This window comes from Eumetopias jubatus, unplaced genomic scaffold (assembly GCF_037043125.1).
Source record: "Eumetopias jubatus isolate StellerSeaLion01/CBP00866 unplaced genomic scaffold, mEumJub1_p1.0 scaffold_8, whole genome shotgun sequence".
Lineage (NCBI taxonomy): Eukaryota > Metazoa > Chordata > Mammalia > Carnivora > Otariidae > Eumetopias > Eumetopias jubatus.
Window position 1 is genome coordinate 33,645,435 of NW_028274814.1, and position 18,641 is coordinate 33,664,075.

Here is an 18,641-nt window from a genome sequence, read left to right on the forward strand (position 1 = left end):
AAAATTAAAAAACTCACATAGTTTTAGGAAAATAGAAATACGTTCACAGGGATAGAAGTCATGAAAACCCACATATCAAAATTATTCAAGTTCGATATCAAACTTAGTGAAATGCCATTGCACAGGCCAGTCGTAAATATAAGATTAAGTTTTTCAAATTGCATCTCAAAACTTCCCTTTTTAAAAGAAATACCATATTAGCATATTTCCCTTCATTTCTTGACTAGGGAGACAATGAAAACATTTTAATAATAGCCCAACGTGATTGTGCATCCCGGGCCCTCTTCCAGGAGAGCCCCGGCGTTCATTATTGCTTTAACGACAGGCCTCTTGACTCCAGACAAGGAGGTCTGGGTATTTTCCGCGGTGTCTCGTCCACCGGGAGGTGGTCGCTGATAGGATAGATCAGCAGGCCTAGCTGCAGGGACACGTCCCACAAACGCGGCTGAACACCTGCCCTGCACGCCTCCGCGCTCTGCCGCCACCAGCAATTACCAGGGACGGGAGCACAGACACCACCCGCGGGAGCCTGGCCGGGGCGCCGCCGCTCGTTCTGCACCGCACCCATTCAGTTGGGCCCTGCCCTGCGACTTCCCCTGCTTTGTTATCTGGCAGCATCTACGCAGTCACACCTGCACTGTGTCCCCAGCGCCATCATTAGCGTTTGTCACATCTATTGATTGCCCTCAAAATGCAGTTTACATGGATCGCTTTCCATGGTCCCGAGAAAGCCCCGTCTCCCCCAGACGCGGTGGCGACTGGCCGGCCAGGACCAGAGGCTATCCCTGAGTGTCCAATGGAAACCGGTGTGGCCGTACGTAGGCTTGTGGTCAGCATCAGGGCACGCCGAGTGTCACAAATGCCACTCCTCTTAGGACAACAAAATGTCCCCAAAGTTGTGAACTTCCTGTTCGCCGGGATAACCCTACCCCAAACCACCCATGGCCCTGTGTTTTGAGGAGCAACGGGAAACACGCAAAGGTCACAGAAGTACTCCTCGTGAGTGGCCCAGAGGGCACACACCTGTCCTAAGCAGGAGCGTCACGGGGCGTCTCGGGGTCACCCCCCCAGGAGAGCGATACCCATGTCCCCTCTGCAGATGAGGGAACAGAGGCCCATGGGCTTCACGCCCTGCGCCCTGTTTCCCACAGATCCCCCACGAAGCAAGCGAGATCTGAAGACAGCTCTCCCGGCCCAGGAAACCTGCCCTCTCGCCCCTGCTTGGTCTCCGCGGGAACGGACCTCGGGTCCGCGAGTCGCGCGGCCTTCGCTCATGCCTGCTGGGCTGTAAGTGCACCCTCTCACGCATCCGTCTCTCTCGGAATGCTCCGCAATCATCTCCTTTCTGCATCCTTCCCTTTTCAGAGACTGCAGGGGCCTCCGCCGTGACGTCCCCGAAGTATCTTCTCAGGACACTGTGCGGTAGGAAGGAGGCTCCCATCAGGGAGGCGCGAACCAAGGAGTTAGCGAAGCACAGCGCTCCCCCCGGGGCCCGGCTCTGCCTGGGTTCACACTTAGCATCTGCAGCATGCAGGGAACGGAAGACCCGGCCATCGGAGAGCGCGCACACATAGTCCCAAGGTCGCAGCGCCGACGTGAGAACTCAGCCTCCAGTACCGCCGCCGGCGTGCTGCCGTGACGTCACTGCCGTCTGGGTTGCTGCCGTGATGTCACCGCCGTCGGGGTTGCTGCCGTGATGTGACCGCCGCCGGGGTGCTGCCATGACGTCACCACCGTCGGGTTGCTGCCGTGATGTGACTGCCATCCGGGTGTGCTACCGTGACGTCACCACCGTCGGGGTTTCTACCGTGACGTCACCGCTGTCGGGGATACAGCTGTGACGTCACCGCCATTGGGGTTGCCACCATGATGTCACGGGACTTGTACCATTACTTAACAAATGTCACTTAGCTCGGGCCAGGCCCTGGTCCAAGTGGGCAACAGGTGGCAGAGACGTGCTTCTCCTTCCTGCCGTGAAGCCGAAGGCCAGGCAGCGACGGGGGTGAGATGCCGAGGGCCTCCGGCTCTGCTGGTAGTGCTCTGATGCAACTCTCAGCACCTTTCCTGGTCCCGAACTGCCCCGGCCCCAGCATTGTCTGCAGGCCTGTGAGTGTCGTGTGAGACCAGGTTTTCCTGTATCTGCACAGAGCTCTCCATTGTTTGATAACTTCCACAAATCCTGCCCTGTGATCTTGGCTGGGATGTGTTGAAGAACAGGTGCTCCCCCCTGCACAGCCGGGAGCCCAGGGGCCCCTCCGGAGACAATCCCCAAGGCGGGATGTGGGAGTCACTGCCGGATGATAAATGCACAAATATGAAGGAGAAGGCATGGGGGCAGACCCCTGGCAGGACCTGCTGAGCCCTGGAGGGCAGCTTCGTGCTGGGACAATGTCAGAGGCACAGGACTGCAGGGCTGAGCGCCGACGCGGACGGCCCAGGCTGTCAGTGAGCCGGGAAGGAGGAGGAGGTTCGCTCAGCTCGCTTGCTTCCACTCTGGAGCAAGAGGGCGAGCGGGTCAAGTGCCCGTTAGCCCCCGCGCGCAGGGGGGCTGAGTCCACGCTCCCTGCCCCGCGGGTGGGACTCGGCACCCCGCCCTCCGTCTGCTTCCACGTCTCTCTCGGGGTGGCGGGGCGGGGGGTGCTGTTTCCACACAAGGGAGTGGGGGGAGACTGTTCCCCTGACCGTCCTGGGAGGGAGCGAGGTCCCTGTGCACCGACCTAGGGTCTTGGTTAAGACCAGAATAATCGTGCGTCTCGGGGAATTCAGACGCACGACCTGCCAGGGTGCATCTGGCGCCGACAGAAGACAGCCCAGCTGCCTTCGGAGGCGGCAACTCTGTCGCAAGCTGTTGGCACAAACCTCTTCTAACCAAATTATGTTTCTTGCTAATATGTCTGCTTACCTTTCCCGAGGACCACGTCTATTCATTGACAGGACCCTATTAAGTGCTTTCTGCTCACCGGGAGGCCCCCATTGCCGGCGAACCTGTCTGCTGTGACCGCCCATGTGACTCCTCTGAGGGACAAGGCGGGAGGAGGTCCCGTGCGGAGGGTCTTCTCCGAGAGGTCAGGGCAGAGGCCGGCGGTTTCCGTTCCAGTTTCAAACGCACTAAGGAACCCACATCCATATTCCTTCTAGTATTTTCCTAGCTCTATCTTCTTTGCCTTGTCCAAAGGTTGGGAATTACATTGCAAGCTTTTAAAAATTACCTGTATAAAGGGGTCAAAGATCCTGGTTCAGAGCAGGTGAACAGTGGGATGAGCAGCTACCCCTCCGTTCCCCTCTGGTCCCTTGCTTCTGACTGTTGCCGGCAGAGGAAGGGGAAAAGCCCGGTCACTGACCAGCTAGGGTTTCATAGCGTACACACCGGCACAGCCCGCGTCTCAGATCATGGGAGATTCCAAGAAACCGCAAGAGGAAGTGAAGTGTTGGGACTTTAAACATCCAGGTAGAGAATTAACATAAATCCATTCCATCAGCCCACCCCGTTCATACAACAGAAATGTATTCCTGATGAGCTTTCATCCTGCCTTTCAATTTATTACACTGATTAACACCCCAAACCATTAATTCCATCTGTGTCTCCTTTTCTTCCTTTCTTCACGCTGTCACACGGCAGTCTGGGGATGCAACATTGTTCCTTTTGAGAATCCCTGTTCCAGGAGATTTGAAAAAAAAAAAAAAATATATATATATATATATATATATAGTTTGAACTGTATTGGTTTAAGACATAAGGGAAACTCTAGGATGGGGTGTGGTGTAAATTAGTAAGGCTTCTAAATAATGGTAATTCTGTATGATTCAATAAAATATTAAGGTTTCACACTTCAGAAACTAGCAACCAAGGCATTTAAGTTCAAGTAACTGAATCTATCCGTGGTGTTGAAGAGGAGTATTTGAGGTCATGGTTTCTCATACCCTACACAAATATTTAGTAGTAAAATGCCATACTTCACTGTACCAGCTGTTGAGAGATCATCAGACACAGCCTGTGGATGCTGTCCGGCCATGGCCAGGCCCATCCAGAGGACACTGCATGTGCAGGAAAAGGGGTCAGCGTTACAATTAGCTGCAGGAGAGATCGATGACTCGGTCACCTGTGCTGCATGATTGATGGGGCCCCAGTACCTGCAGGGCCCACACAGGGAGAGGCCGTCTTCTCGTGGGCCCTGTGTATCTCAAAGACCATCTTGATTTGTATCCGTTTTGCTGGTTGTGAGGGAGCCATTGATTAAAACCAAGGCACTGTGTGCTGAGAGGCAAGAGCAAACCTCGTTGGTGACGTTGGCATCTCAGGGTCCGTTCATAAGGAGCTTGGCCTCCTTGTTCTCATCAGCAGCTTGGTGCTACTACTTCTGCTCATTTTTATAGAAGCGGCTCAGGAGAGGTAAGTGACTTCCAAAACTGGACATAATACAACATAAAGTAGAATCCAAATCGGGTCTGGTGGTGACAAATTCTGAACAGTTTTTTCTCTTTCCCTGTATTTTCCAAGTAGTGTTCCTTTAAACATTAATACGGAACTCAAGTAAGTTTTAGCCTGAAGATGTGCTTTGGCAAAGGTACGTTGGAATTAAAATCTGTGATATTGGCCCATGAAGAAAACTTTGTATGCCAAAACTATCTGACCTGAGAATGCATATACGTGTGTGTGCGCGCACGTGCCAACAAGTTACATCACATGGAGGTCTGAAAAAGAGACTTCACAAACCTGCCCTACACTATGTTCATTCTTATCAACCTGCTAAGAATGCGCCCAGTGTTCTCTCAAACCATAGGCATGCTTAGGAGGAAGAAAAAGAACAAAGAAAAAATAATTCTCATAATAGACTTGTACAAAGAACATCTTCACATTCAGCACTGTGTCCCGCACCTGTGGGCCTCCCTGAGGTCCCTCCGTGCCCCGGGATGGAATGTGAATATGAATGCCCATGTCACAGCCACTGTTGTCTTGATATATTATTTTCCAATACTTTCAGGTCTCATGTCCAAGTTCTTTGATGTGAGCTATTTAAATTTAAGAACAATGGGCGAAGATGAAAGAGTAAAACAGCGCTCTTGTGCTATTTCCCTGTTTGTGAAAGGTAATAATTTTATGCCATCTCTGAGACTGTTGTGAGTCAGCAGACATACACATGTCCAGGGGACCCTTTGTTCTGCTACTTTCCACCTAGCGGGCATTGTCTCATAGGGGAGGGGACATTAGCCAAAATTTGGACTCTAAATAAGTCATGTTAGTTTCTGTGGGTGTTCTTAGTTGTTTTGGAGAACCTACTTTTAAATGATTAGAAATGCAGACTTTGTGATGAATTAAGAAGTGAACTCATTGTATGTTGGCCAAGCAGTCCTGAGGAAAACACGCAGGGATGGCAATAAAGGGACTTGCATTTTGGCTGGAAGACGAGTTACTTGAACCACGCGTCCCGGTGCAGGCCTCAGCATTTTGGCTGGAAGATGCAGTTACTTGAACCACGCGTCCCGGTGCAGGCCTCAGGTGCCTCTTCAGCAGAGAGAGAAGGTCCGGCCAGCTATGTGAGCCTGCGAGTTCTGATACAGGTTCTTTCTGGAATACGCTGGAACATGCCAACCGAGTCTTGGCTCTCCCTCTCTCTAGTAATGCAACTTTGGTCTAGACACGCCAACAGTCAGAGCCTTCTTAAACCCACAGGGAAGGTAAGGACAATGAGATCTTTCCTGCCGCATCGTAGGCTTGTTCTGAGAAAGAAAGATAAATATGGAGTGCTCAAGAGTGACAGACACATGCACAGGACTCTGCAGGTGTATCCAGGAATAATGGAAGCCACATGGAGCCTTGGTGACCAGCTCCTCACTCATACACACATGCACGCTCACATCTAGGTATTCAACGATACCTGTAGATATCCAGAGACCCATAGAGATATCCAGGTGCGGGAGTCTAGGTACAGGTAGGAGTTATTTCTATGTGTTATGTAACCCACATATTTATAAATCACACACACACACGTAAACACTGAAGCTCAGAGTCACTATTTGACAGAGTGTCAGTATCTCGGAGGGGGCTTGTAGAAGCTCACAAAACACACCAGTCTCAGACTCTAGAATAAAAACTGGCAGAGCAAAGTGGTAAACCTCACGGGCTGGCCCGCTGGGATGGCCCAGGCGTGGGCCCTCGATCTGACCCCCGCCACCCGTGGCAAGTTTCCTAGGTTCTCTGAGCCTCCGTGTCTTCTTGTGTCAAAGGAACTGAGTTTCAGTCCTGCTCCCACGGAGTCTTTGTGAACATCAAACGAGTCACAGTATAAGCTGTCAACTTCGTCCTTACCTTGAGCAAACAGCAACCATGGTCATGAATCCCGAGGGAGCTCTTCTGTGCCCGGCTCAGTGTCCTCCATAGACGTGGCATCCCTCATGGTCCGTACGGGTAGGGAGAGGTGGGCGGGGAGGAAGTAACCCAAAGTAGCTGGGCGGTTAGTGTTCCAGCAAGCACAGGGAGGGAAGGCCCGGGGAGAGCCCACCCAGCCGCTATGGGGGCCGCCTTCCTCGGCACGGAGGCAGTTTCTGGGCCAGCTGGTTCCCTCGGGCCAGGCTCTGAGCAGCCCTTACTTCCGTCCTCATGCAGTGCCCCAGCCATCGGTCAGTGCAGGACCGCAGGTGGCTCTGGGCAGCCTTGCCTGTCCCGGGAGCCTCCTGCCCAGTTCTTTGTTCCACGGGAAGGGTAGGGACTGGCTCAGAGCAGAGGCATCTCCCGATAGGTGACATCAGCTCCTGTTCCTGTTTCAGCATCTTCTCATCACTTGAGGCTGCCAAGCCGCGCCAAAGGGTTCTAGGAAACAGACAAAAGGCGGAGAGGCTCATCAGAAGAATGGCAGATTGTGGACATGGCTCACTTTACACCATCCTTGAGTTAAAATATTTGTAATCATGAACCTGTTTAAAAGTCTTTCCTCCTACAAGGGAACAGACTTTTCTGAGGCTCTACCGCCAGTCCTGCCTCATCCATGATGCATTATCATATGCAAAATAAATACAGAAAATAGTACATTTCTAGGCTAATGCCATGTTTGCAGAAACTACACCAAAATAAACAAACAACAAACAGACTGGAAGAACTTCAAGAAAGGCAAAGATTGGCCAACATTTTTATCTTAACCAACCTTCAAATTGGAATCTACACTAAGTGTTAAAATCCAGGTTTTGATTTCACCGCCCCTCCCCCACCCCCCCACTGAAATCGGAAGCAACATGTAAGCAGAAGGAGCTGTATTCTCTGCTTTTTGTACCCATGCTCCAAAACAGCAGGAGTCCCTGCCTGGTGTGATGCTGGGGGTGTGAGCAAGGCCAGCGCTGGATGCAAACAGCCTTGAAGGTGACTATGCACTTGTTTGCAGTGCTCGCCTAAAACACCCTCCCTTGGTTTCTGAGCTCAGGGACCAGTTTTAAGTGGCGCAACTTCATGCCCATGCAGGGGAGTTGCAGGGAGCTGGGGAGTCTGAGAGTCCCCCAGCCGCGTCTCCGCGTGTGGTTTATGCTCTCAAATATCTCTTGTGCCACAGAGAGTAGGTGGGTAAGTCATGCACCCATGCAACATCCGAGACAAATCATCAGCAGTTTTACTTAGCTGTGCTGTTGGGGGAGTGCAAGTGCAGAATGAGGCACAGAGAAGGGGCCTGGTTCCACTGCATTTATCAGTCTGAAATGAACCGAAGAGCTCAAGCCCCTCTCTCTGAGGTCCATCTGTGATCTGCACTCATTCTCTCCAAAGGATTTACTGGATTGATTTACTGAACAATCACAGAGTAATTAACATGTACCAGTCACTGTTTATACCGAGTCTCAGGTGTGGATGAAGCTATGAAGCTGATGTCATTGTGATGCCCATTTCACAGATAAGGTAACTGAGGCACCGTTTACTTGCCCAACGTCAGAGCAGGGGAGCTAGGATTTGAAATCACATGTCCTCTTCTCTCTCACCAGTGATAAATGAGTTCTGATCCATCAGCTTACCACATAAGACATCTGAACATCCTAATTATTTCCCATGTTCCCTAAAGGGTTATTTTTTCTTATAAAAGAAAATTATCTAGACATTTCTAGGCCCACAAAGAGCTTGGAAACAGTATGTATAAAGTAGTAAATAACAGAAATACTTGTGTGCCATTTCCATATCAACATATGACAAATACGCTTGCTAATGACTTTGCGGGTGGATTTTTTTTCCCCAAACCATTACTATTATAATTAATAGCTTATGGGACTTGAATGCAAAAGGCAATAATGATACCTTGATTATTTTTCTTCTTATACCTTACGTTATATTTTTAGTGTTCCTTAAGTATAGTCTTGAAAACAATAGGATAGCCCTGAAAAAAAATGTTGAAATATTTCAATTTGCAATCCACCTCCTGGTAAATATGACTTTCTTTCATCCGAATGTTATATTTGGCAATAAAACCATCAGATGGAAGCCCTCCCTATGTTTCATTTCATTGTTACCTAAATGAAGCAACCCATTAAAATCCCTCTCCTTAAAAATCAGACTCAGATCCCAACATTTCAGTCTTTATGCAATAGCTCTCTTTGGCAACGGGAACAGCCAAGGGATAGGAAGGGAAAAAAAAAAAAACAAAACAAAACAAACAAGCAAACAGACAAACATGCAGTCTCTGAAAAATGAATACCCCTAAGAGGCTGTCTTCCAGGGAATTGCAAATCTTAGTCCCCTTCTGAGGAGGTGAGGTCTCCGTATTTCTTAGAGAGATATTTCCCCCTTCGCACAACGAGCATTCTAATGAATTAACTAGTTAAACACTGTTTGGAGGGAGACGTAGTCACTGCATCTTTCTGAGTGTGCGGAGTAGAAGCGCTGTCCGGTGGTCCGAGGCAGGAAGCCTGCCTCCCAGAGTACAGCTCTCCTGCGAGCGGCCCCCTCAGGCTGCTCCCAGATGAGCTGGTTCTGCATGCTGTCCCCTCCCTCCCGAGCCGTCTCCTTCCCTTGCCACCGGGTCCTGGGCAGCTCCATCCGTCCAAATGGGAGCTGAGTTTGCAAGCTGACAGGGGATGCGAAGGGCTGGTGGTGCTGATGTCAGAGCCAGAAGACAGTTGTGATTGGACCTAATTAGACTTTGCAGCAGCAAATAGACAAGCTCCCTGCCTGATTGGCTTCAAAGTGTCTGCTGCCAAACAACTAGCAGAGGTGCCAAAGTAGGAGCCCTGCGCCTGGAGCCCAGATCAAGAGAGGCCGCCCAGAAGAGGAGGAGAGCTGGGGCGGGAGCGCCCAGCCCGCCCGGCACACCTTTGCTTCCCCGCGCGCGTCCTGCCCTGCCGTGGAGCGGCTGGGCGCGGGGCTGCTCCCGGGGCTCTCAGCCCAGCTGGAGACGGAGACCCGGAGCAATTCGAGAGAAGGAGGCGGGAGCGTGCGAGGGCTCGGTCCTAAAAAGTGAGCCCGCTCCCCGGCTTGCAGAAGCCTTCAGCAGCGGCCGCGGCAAGAGAGCAGGAAAGGTGAGCCTGTTGGAGACAGGATTCCTCTCCGGTTCTGCTCGCTGAGTCTCAGCCATGGCATCGGTGCTGGGGGCCAGCAGAGGGTCCGGAGGGCTGAGCAGTCAACTCAAATGCAAGTCTAAGAGGAGGAGGAGACGGCGGTCCAAGAGGAAAGGTAAGGACCTGGCTTTCTGCGCTGCCTCCGCTAACTGCACGCTCGTCCGCGCTCCTGGTGTCTGCGGGGGCCGCCTGCTTCGGCAGCTCTACTTTCGGGGGCCGGCGGGGCGTCGGTACATAGCCGAGCGCGCCGCAGTTCAGATCCCTTTGTAAAGGGCCGGGGCTTCTGCGAGCTCAGAGGGGACGGGAAACCGGGAACAGGGAACAGAGCGGCGGGCTCCGCGAAGCCTGGGCTGGGAGCGGCGTGAGGAGGAAGGCAGGCAGGGGCAGCGGCCGGGAGCCGCTGGCAGCCTCACTGGAGGACAGTTCCCTCCCCGGAGCGCTCCGCAGCCCGGGGCTCTGCCTCTGACTCCCTCAGAGGGGCATTAGCACACGCTGCCAGAGGAAACACTCAGTTAAGCCCGCAGCCCCAGAAACAGGGACAAGACCTCCTGGAACCAGTTCTTAGACCATCCAAATTGTCTCGGAGGAAGGAGTGGGCAGAGCCTGGGCAGTCACGCTTCCAAATTGGCTGACAGTTTCTACTTAGTCTGGTTGGTACCCGTTGTTGTATAAACACTGGGACCTGCAGAAAGCACGAGCTGGTCCTGGGGGAGGGGGGGCGGGGGTCGCAGAAATTAAAACCTGGAAAGAGAAATAGGCATCACAGCTGGTTAGTGGCAAAAAAACAAAAACAAAAACAAAAACAAAAACAAAACAAAACAACAACAACAAAAAAAAAAACCCTGCAAACCAGAAAGGGAGAAAAAGCAGCCTGATGACAGGTTGCTCCGGCGCCCGTCACTGGTGTTCTGGGGACCGCCGCCGGGAACTTAGTGCATTCCACCACCAGCCCAGGGCTTCCACACGGGGGCCAAGGGAAAATGCCGCCGCCGCCGCCTGCACGCAGTCCCGGGAGCCGGGAAAGATTCTCTCAGGGCCTCCTGTTCTTTCTTTCCCAGAGAGGAACTTGGTATCAGCAGCTCCTTGTGATGAGTCTGCAGGAGAAAGTTCAGCTCTGATTATTATTTGAAACGTGCTGATTTAAAAAAGAAAAAAAGAGTGAATACAGAGCCCTACAAAACAGTGGGGCAGACACGACTAAAATTTATCAGATTTTCCAGTTTTCTGCTGCAGGATGCATTGTTAGATACGGTGGAGGTTGCTCACCCTCCCCGGAGAATATTCATCTTTGCAGTGGCCTAACTTAAGTTTCTGCCACAGCCCTCCCTGGCTGCCCTCAAATATTCCTGAGCCCTTCACGGCTTCTTCAATAACAGGACTTAGCCAGGCAGCTTGGAGACATCCGTGCCAATATCAAACAGTCCCTGCTGAGGGCTTTGTGTCAGGACACCGGGAGCAGAGGTGGCTGACACCTTCCTGGGAGGTGTCAGAGCCCTGGGCTTTGGAACGGGGAGATTCTGTGATCCTGTTTAACTCTCAGAGCGGCCAGAGCGGTGCGGCTGCTCACTTTGTTCCCTGAAAATTTCATCTTGACACGGATCTGTTGGTGCCTTCCAAAACAATGCCAACAGAAAGTGACAACAATATGGGGGCAGGAATCACAGAATTTAATAATGACTATAACTTTTAAAAGAGGAAGAAAGGAAACATTATCTTGTAAATTCTAAGTGTTCATGTTTCCCAGTATCTCCATTCAGTCTATTTTAAATATTAAAATGGAAGACTATGGACTAACATTTCACAATAAAACAGCATTCTACAGAAATAAAATACAAGCTGACGGACGTTGGTGCCTTTCTCCAAATTCATTTTTCTTACCTTTAAATGTCAGCCATGCTGGCTTAGGAAGCATCCAATTTGGGAAAGAAAAACAAGAAATCTGAAGGAAGGCTTCATTTGCTATAAACTTAACTACAACAATTCAAAGTGAAATTTCTATGTGAAATATCTCTATGCCTTGGTTATTTTGAATAAACCAAGTCTCTTCATTTTCATACCCAAAAACTGAGGTGGGAAAGCCTCATGAGAATGCATGTGCTAATTCCTATGCCTCGTAGATTTACGTGTGGGGTGAAATCTCCTGTGGCATCTGCCGGGAGCTACCTCGGTGGGAGAATCAACTCAAACTGCCAAATATTCACTTCTCAGGGAAAAGTTAATAATATAAATGTAAGTGAGCAAATTAAAAAGAAAACATAGCAATTACGGGACACGTTAAACCGTTATTTGCACTGGCTTGGAATAGGTCAGTGTATGTGTAATTCCTAGTTATTACAGATCCTTGTTTTTCCAAGAAAAATGGTGAATTTAAATTACGCTCTAACGGTCATGAATCTCAGCAGCAGGGTTGAATAGAATGGCCTCGGCTTTTAAGCTCGTCCAGTTAGGAAAACCCTGTATTTGTCACAGTTTAAAATCCACGTGTGCATTGATGGTTGTGAAGGAATTTGGGTAAGGCTCTATCAAGTACTAACTGGAGGCACTGATTGTGAGCACAAAGCAAAGGGCTCTTCTTATATGGGAATAAATAAATTAGAATAAATGTTAGCCTTATTTGCCAGTGGTACGTATTTGTCCCCCTATTCTAAGGAACAAGGGTGATTTTTGAAGATGCATCTTAACTTTTAGCTCCCGGGGCCGTGAAAAGCTGTATTTTCTGTGTGTAAACTCCAAAAGTGGCTTTGACATGATTTTTCTTTTTACTTCACTTATTATTGTCAAAATAATCCATGGGTTTTGAAATTAACATTGTAGCTACAGCTCAAGTGTGGGATTGGTACAATGTTTGCGTTAGTCTTAAGTAAGGTCCAAGGCCTCAGAAATAAAATATTTTCCTGTACTTGGTATTTTTAGTCACAGTACCACACAGGGAGTGGTATACATCTGTAAGAACCCGCAAAAAAACTTAGTCCCGGGTACGAACTAGCCAGGACCTGCATTTGTCTCCCAGGTAAACTTTAAAGAAGATGCTCAGAGCAAACCTACCCACCCACCAATCTCTCTCCGTTCTCTTATCAGGACCCAATATGATGTATTTTTGCATTTTCTCGGTGTGTTGCTTTTTAGTTGGGACTTTTTCTTAGAAATTATTTATGAACGATTTACATTTTCTGCACACGTGAAAAAAATGTCAAAATTTCAGTTTCGAGTAGGAGAAAAATAGGCAACTAAAAAAAAAAAAAACCAGTGTAAAGGAGAAGGAGGCCGTGTAATTTTTACACATGTGGGTAGCTAAGGGTTGCTCACGCTGTGTAACATGTGAGAGACGTGTTGTCAGAAAACACTGGGAGCTCTTGTAGTTTGTGCAGTTTATTTATCTACTAAATACCTTTGTAGCTCCCTGCTCGTGGGGGTTCGGGGAGGCAGCATTTGATTCTGTAGCTCTGGGTGGAACGATGCGAGGCGATTGCGCACAGCCGAGTCTGCCTTAGGTGCTTGGAGCAATGTCTCCCATACTAGACAAGAACTTGGGTGCATGAATATTATCAAAGATCTGTCACTTAGTCCAAGATGATAAAGGTAAAGGTTTAAGGTTATTTAAAATTAGTATCAGCTCAGCCAGGGGGAATAAGAGGCAGGTACTCATGGAAACAGCTATATAATGATAACTCACTTCCGATTTTATCAGATCATCTCCCATCCATTGGGTAACGAGTCCGAGGGATTGCATAGGTGCATTTTTAATCATTAAAATAAGACCTACATTCTGTTGTGTATTTGTGTTGCTCTTTCTTCCGTAAGTGTGGTTGTCCTGCAAAAAACTATGCATCAGCCTGAAATTCATTTTGCAAATAAAATATCTTTAGTATTCGACCATGAGCACATACAATGTGTTAAAATGACTCAAGTTCATAGGAATTTTTTAAAAACTGTTCTTTGGATGCAAACCTATTTGGGGATGGGTCAGGAACCAATACAAATTTAGCTGGTTGCCAGAGGTAAACAAGAGGACAGCGTTCTGAGCCAGGGGCGTCTGTCACCAGACAGAGAAAAGGAAGGAACTTTGGAAAACTATTTGAAATGCTCTATAAACAATCATTTGTTTTCAGTCGACGAATTGGATTCGGTCGTCAGCACATGACCTTTCTTTCTCTCTCTTTCTTTCTTTTTTTTTTTTTTTGAGGCATTTGGCAGCAAAATCAGTAAATGCTTGAAATCTAGATATTGTTGCAGGGTGAGGGGTTACACGGAGTTTCAGAAAATTGGAGGTGAGTTTTGGAAACAGCAATGCAAGGTGTTGCTCTGTGCAGGTAAGCTGACGAATCACAGGAGGGCAGGAGCACGGGCTGCTGGCTGACTGTAGTGAAATGCAGATAAAAAGTTGGCAAAAGGAACAGAATAAGTACAGCAGATGGACGACAGACGCAGGCTTGCTGTGAAACGGGATTCCATGAAAAATTAATGAAATAGAAAGATTGTGTTAAGGATGAGGTGGGCAGGCGGTGGGGCTCCTTCGCCCCTGTCACCGCCTGGGTGCCACAGGACCGTGCCTCCTCCCGGCTGGTGGGGATCCAGCCCCGCACCAACCACGCGTCGCTGTGTGCTCCCGCCTGCCTCGCTGTCTGACAGCTCAAGAGGAAGGACTAGATGTCGTGATAAAACTAAATTGATTAAACCGCGCGCCATCATCTAATTGAGTCAGGCTCTCCCCCCACCCTCTATCTTTAAAATTTGTGTTAGTACCTCTGGTTTCTAGTGACCCGTGTCACAGCCGTAATTTGAGATTGCTTCAAGGGCATTAGATATGATGAGTGAACTTGAATTTAGAATAAAAATAGGAGTCTCGTGTATCCATATCTAAATAGTGGAGATCCGGCGATGGCCGAAGCACCGTCCCAGAAGAGCATTATGTAAGGAAATGCAGAATAAGGAAATCGCATTTTTCTTAGTGGAGGCATGCAAAGATATAGCTCACACTCTGAGAGCCCTCAGTGTTCAATTTAAAAAACCACACGTGTGTTTGTTGTGCCTGTATGTTTCCCTCTGCATGCACAGCAGACAGCTGAAACATCTGAGCGTTTTGTAGGTCTGCCTGCTTCCTTTTCTAAAATGCTGGAGAATGAATGCTAGAGTTCTCGTAACATGGACAATTCTAAACAACTCATAAGACCAAAAATAATTATACCACTCTGCTCTTCCATCATGTAAATATATTATTTCTAAATAGACGCTGCATTGGCTAACTGGGCTCTTAATTACTAGCAAATAAGATTTCTACAAGGATAAATTTTCCACATGGTAAAAACAAGATTTTAGAAGCACTTCTTATATCCATTTCTAAACTAAAAAAAAAAAAAAAAAGTGAATGCCAAGCGAAATATGAAAAGCACGGATGTCCTTCACAAAATATTCCAAGTATTAACACGAGCCACGTGCGTTACAAGGAAAAACAGCCCAGCAATGCCCCGTCTGAATTCACATATTAAGTATGTCTAAGTAGAGTGAACTTGAATTAACCCCATTTCTTCAATTAAATGTTTTGCCTCCCACTGAAATATAGAAGTATATGCCATTAACTGTTTCATTAGGCAAAGAGAATTGTTTATTCTTAACTATTAATATGCTATAATTCACTTACAGATGTACCACTATCAAATAAAGGGGCCTTACTTTCAAAAAGAGGGGGAGCATTTATCCAATTCTTGATCCACGTGTAAATCCGATGCATTCCGTGAGCTTCAGGAAACAGAAAGGAGGGCACATTTAGAAATTTATGGCAGACTCCTGTCCCTGCATGCATGCTTACCTTGGTTCCAACACATCCCCCTGCCGTATTTAAACTTTTATTGATCTGTTTATTTTATTTAAAAGGAATGGGGGTACAGAGGCTATTGTATCTGAATTTTGACTGGCTCTGTCTCAGTAACATCCAGACAAACACAGCTCTTAGAAGCCCCTGTCCTCACCTGCACGCTGATGAGTGGACCCAGTTCCCAGGAACCACATCAAAGAATCACAACCTAGAAATGGACAGATTTGCTTTTTAAGAGATCTGTAATTTTCCCAAAATTAAACCTGATCACTTGCAAAGACAGAAGGTGGTGGGGTTCTTTTATCTTGTTTTGTTTTGTTTTGTTTTGTTTTCTGAAGAGTGATAAATATTTCAAAAAAAAAAAAACAGTTAATCTGAGTGTCTGGGTCTTCTCCATACCCTGTGGGCATTTACTCATCTTTTATTCTAGTTACAAGTATTGCATATGAAGGGCAGCAAAAGTAAGTTCATTTTATTATTTTATTGATGAGGAATGAATACAATTAGTATCTGGTTTCTGGCTAGTGGCTAGTAAGTGTCCCCTTGGCGTGATACGCATTTGTGTGTTTGTGTAATATACACACACGTTTACTAGTATCTGTCTTAAATTATAAAAATGATCCATAGTTAAGGTTACATTTTAAATCTCAAAAAATAGCAAACAGGTAACCTAAATTTTGTATTTGTGTTAAAGAAGGGACTTTATGCTTGATTAAGAAATAGTGTCCAGTAAATGGAGCATTTATACAAACAAAGAAAAGTAGCATTCATGTTTAAGATGGAAGAGACATATAATATAAATGCTCAGGGAGCGCTTAGGTTTTAAGCTCATTTCTTTTGACTCTCTAAGAGATGAAATGATAAAAAGCTTTTCTTCTGCTGTGTGCACTTGAAATGGCTCGGCCAAGCATCTAGTGCAAAAACTGTCCGAGTGGCCGCGTGTGCAGCTGATGATCCCGCTCCAACGTGAAGATCCCCAGGAGCTGGCCTCCAGCCGGAAGGCACCGCTCTGTCTCCACCCCTAGGAGGATCAGAATCTCTCAGGGATTAAGGAGAGAAGTCCAGCGGTGTAGACAAAAGGTGGACCAGGACAGTTATTATTTCTAGTGTAAGCACCTGCTCACTTGAGCTAGAGTCTGGTTGCATCCATCCCACTGAGCATGTTTGTAACAGCGCCTATGGAGAACTTATTTATGAAAGAGATCAAGGTTTCTTTCTGTTGCTGTTGCTTCACCATTTGGACAAAAAAAATGAAACTGATATTGCTCAGAATTTATTAGTAAACACTCTTTCCTGGAGTCCGCACTATACAGAAGTGAAGCTTACACCTGAGGGATCGCCCCACACTTCCAGATGATTTGCACGTAATAGGAAGTGTTCTCTTAAACCTTGACCAGGATGTGCTTAAGAGAATTTTATAGGTTTAATTAATCTTCGCTGCTCCATTTATTTCAGATAAAACCCCTGATTCTTGTTTCCCACAGCTGAGAGACGAAAGACCCGCCTCATCATTTTGCAGTGTCTTACACGGTTTCTCAAATACGTCTCCTTCATGGGGCATTAAGATAGGGTGGAGGGGACTCGGCTCTCTGAAGAGGACCTGTCACTAGTTGACAATGCAAACCCGAGCGGAGTCCCTTCTCCGCTGAGAAACAATAAAAAGTGGGGGAGCTGCTGTTTCTGAGAAGCAGGACCTGGGAATCATAACAAACCAGCTCAGAGCATCTGCCTCGGACACCAGTAATTGATTAAAAAACAGATTTTGTCAGTCCATCTGAAGTACCCAGGTTCCCTCTCATTAAAATTAATGCAGTATTTCCTAAAAGTTTAATTGCTTTTGGAAAACTGCAATTTAATAAATATGACAGAAACGTCAGCAAAATAGATTCTGACCTCCTCTGCACCCCAAGTCTGGCTGGGTTCACTCAACCCTGGCAGTAACAGATGCTCCACTTGCATTAGGCTCCGGGCTGTGAAAGCATCGGGTCCTTAAAGGAAACACGAGCTCTCTTTCCACCAGACCGCGTGGGGCCTGAGCACTGAGGCAGCAAATGTGCCCAAGCTCGGACGGTCAAACAAAAGAAGACTTTTATAAATTTGGGTGTTCAGTGAAAGAGTATTTAAAGGTACCACCTTTTACTCTTCCTTGAGTGAATAAAAACACAGAGGGCCAAATTTAACCATTGACATAAAGATATATTTATGCACGCCTCAGCTCTCCCTACTAATGCCTTAGATGAAAGTTTTTAAAGGACAAACCCAGATTCCAGCAACATCGCAACAGGAGGTGACTTTTTAATTCCAAATGCATGGTTCAAGGATATATATGTATATGTGTATATATATATATATATTATGTGAAGGACTCGATGCTGCTCATTTTCTTTCTAAAGAAAAAAATTTGAAATAGAAATCCTTGCTATACCCCCAGGGTAAATCCTAGGATAAACAGTAGCTGGTAAGAAACCCCAAGACAGCAGTGTGGGGCTCCCCTCACTTTGCGAGCCCTTGAAAGACACAGCCCTGGGCAGGTAGCCTTGCCATGTAGTAAATGGGTGCCCAGACCTTACATCCGTCCTCTGTCAGCATCTGCAGAGGGCCATCTATTCAGTTCTGATTGGAATTCAGGAAAATATTCGCTTATTAAGCATTTAGGATGATACTTACTTTAGATCTAACAAATTTGAAAGTTCATATAATTTCATGTAATCACCTGAGTTTTTTCAGCCAATTTGTAGGGAAGTTAAATTATAATTTGGGCTTTATATGTAGATAATGAATAGAATTCAAGTCATTAAAAAATGCACTCGGGTGTTTTTGGTAGATTCCTCATATATGCACGCCGTATATACACAGAGATGGCAGAGTCTAGACTTAAAATACCACTGACGCTTGAACGATGTGGGTTTGAACTCCGCGGGTCCAGATTTTTACCCATACTGTAAGTGTCTTTTCTCTTCCTTATGACTTTCTTAATGACATTTTCTTTTCTTTAGCTTACTTTATAGCACAAATACAGTATTCAACACATACAACATACAAACTATGTGTTTTATGTGATCAATAAGTTTTCCTGTCAAGTAGGCCTTTAGTCGTTAGATTTTGGGGGAGTCAGAAGTTTATGAGGATTTTAAACTATGTGTTTTATGTGATCAATAAGGCTTCCTGTCAACAGTAGTTGTTAGATTTGGGGGAAGTCAGAAGTTCTATAAGGATTTTCAACTGCACGGGGGTTGGCGCCTCTACCCCTGATGTTTCTCAAGGGTCCACTATACACACAAGCATTTGTTGAAAATATTAAAAGATT

General features: G+C 47.1%; 1 protein-coding gene across 1 annotated transcript in view; it reads left to right on the forward strand.

The window, feature by feature from the left end:
• Positions 1 to 9,537: 9,537 nt before the first annotated feature.
• ADARB2 (adenosine deaminase RNA specific B2 (inactive)) overlaps positions 9,538 to 18,641 on the forward strand; it is a 403,986-nt gene continuing 394,882 nt past the window's right edge. Inside the window, exon 1 of the mRNA XM_028114708.2 lies at positions 9,538 to 9,637. Within this exon, the coding sequence (XP_027970509.1) occupies positions 9,538 to 9,637 (100 nt within the window). The remainder of the gene's footprint in view (positions 9,638 to 18,641) is intronic.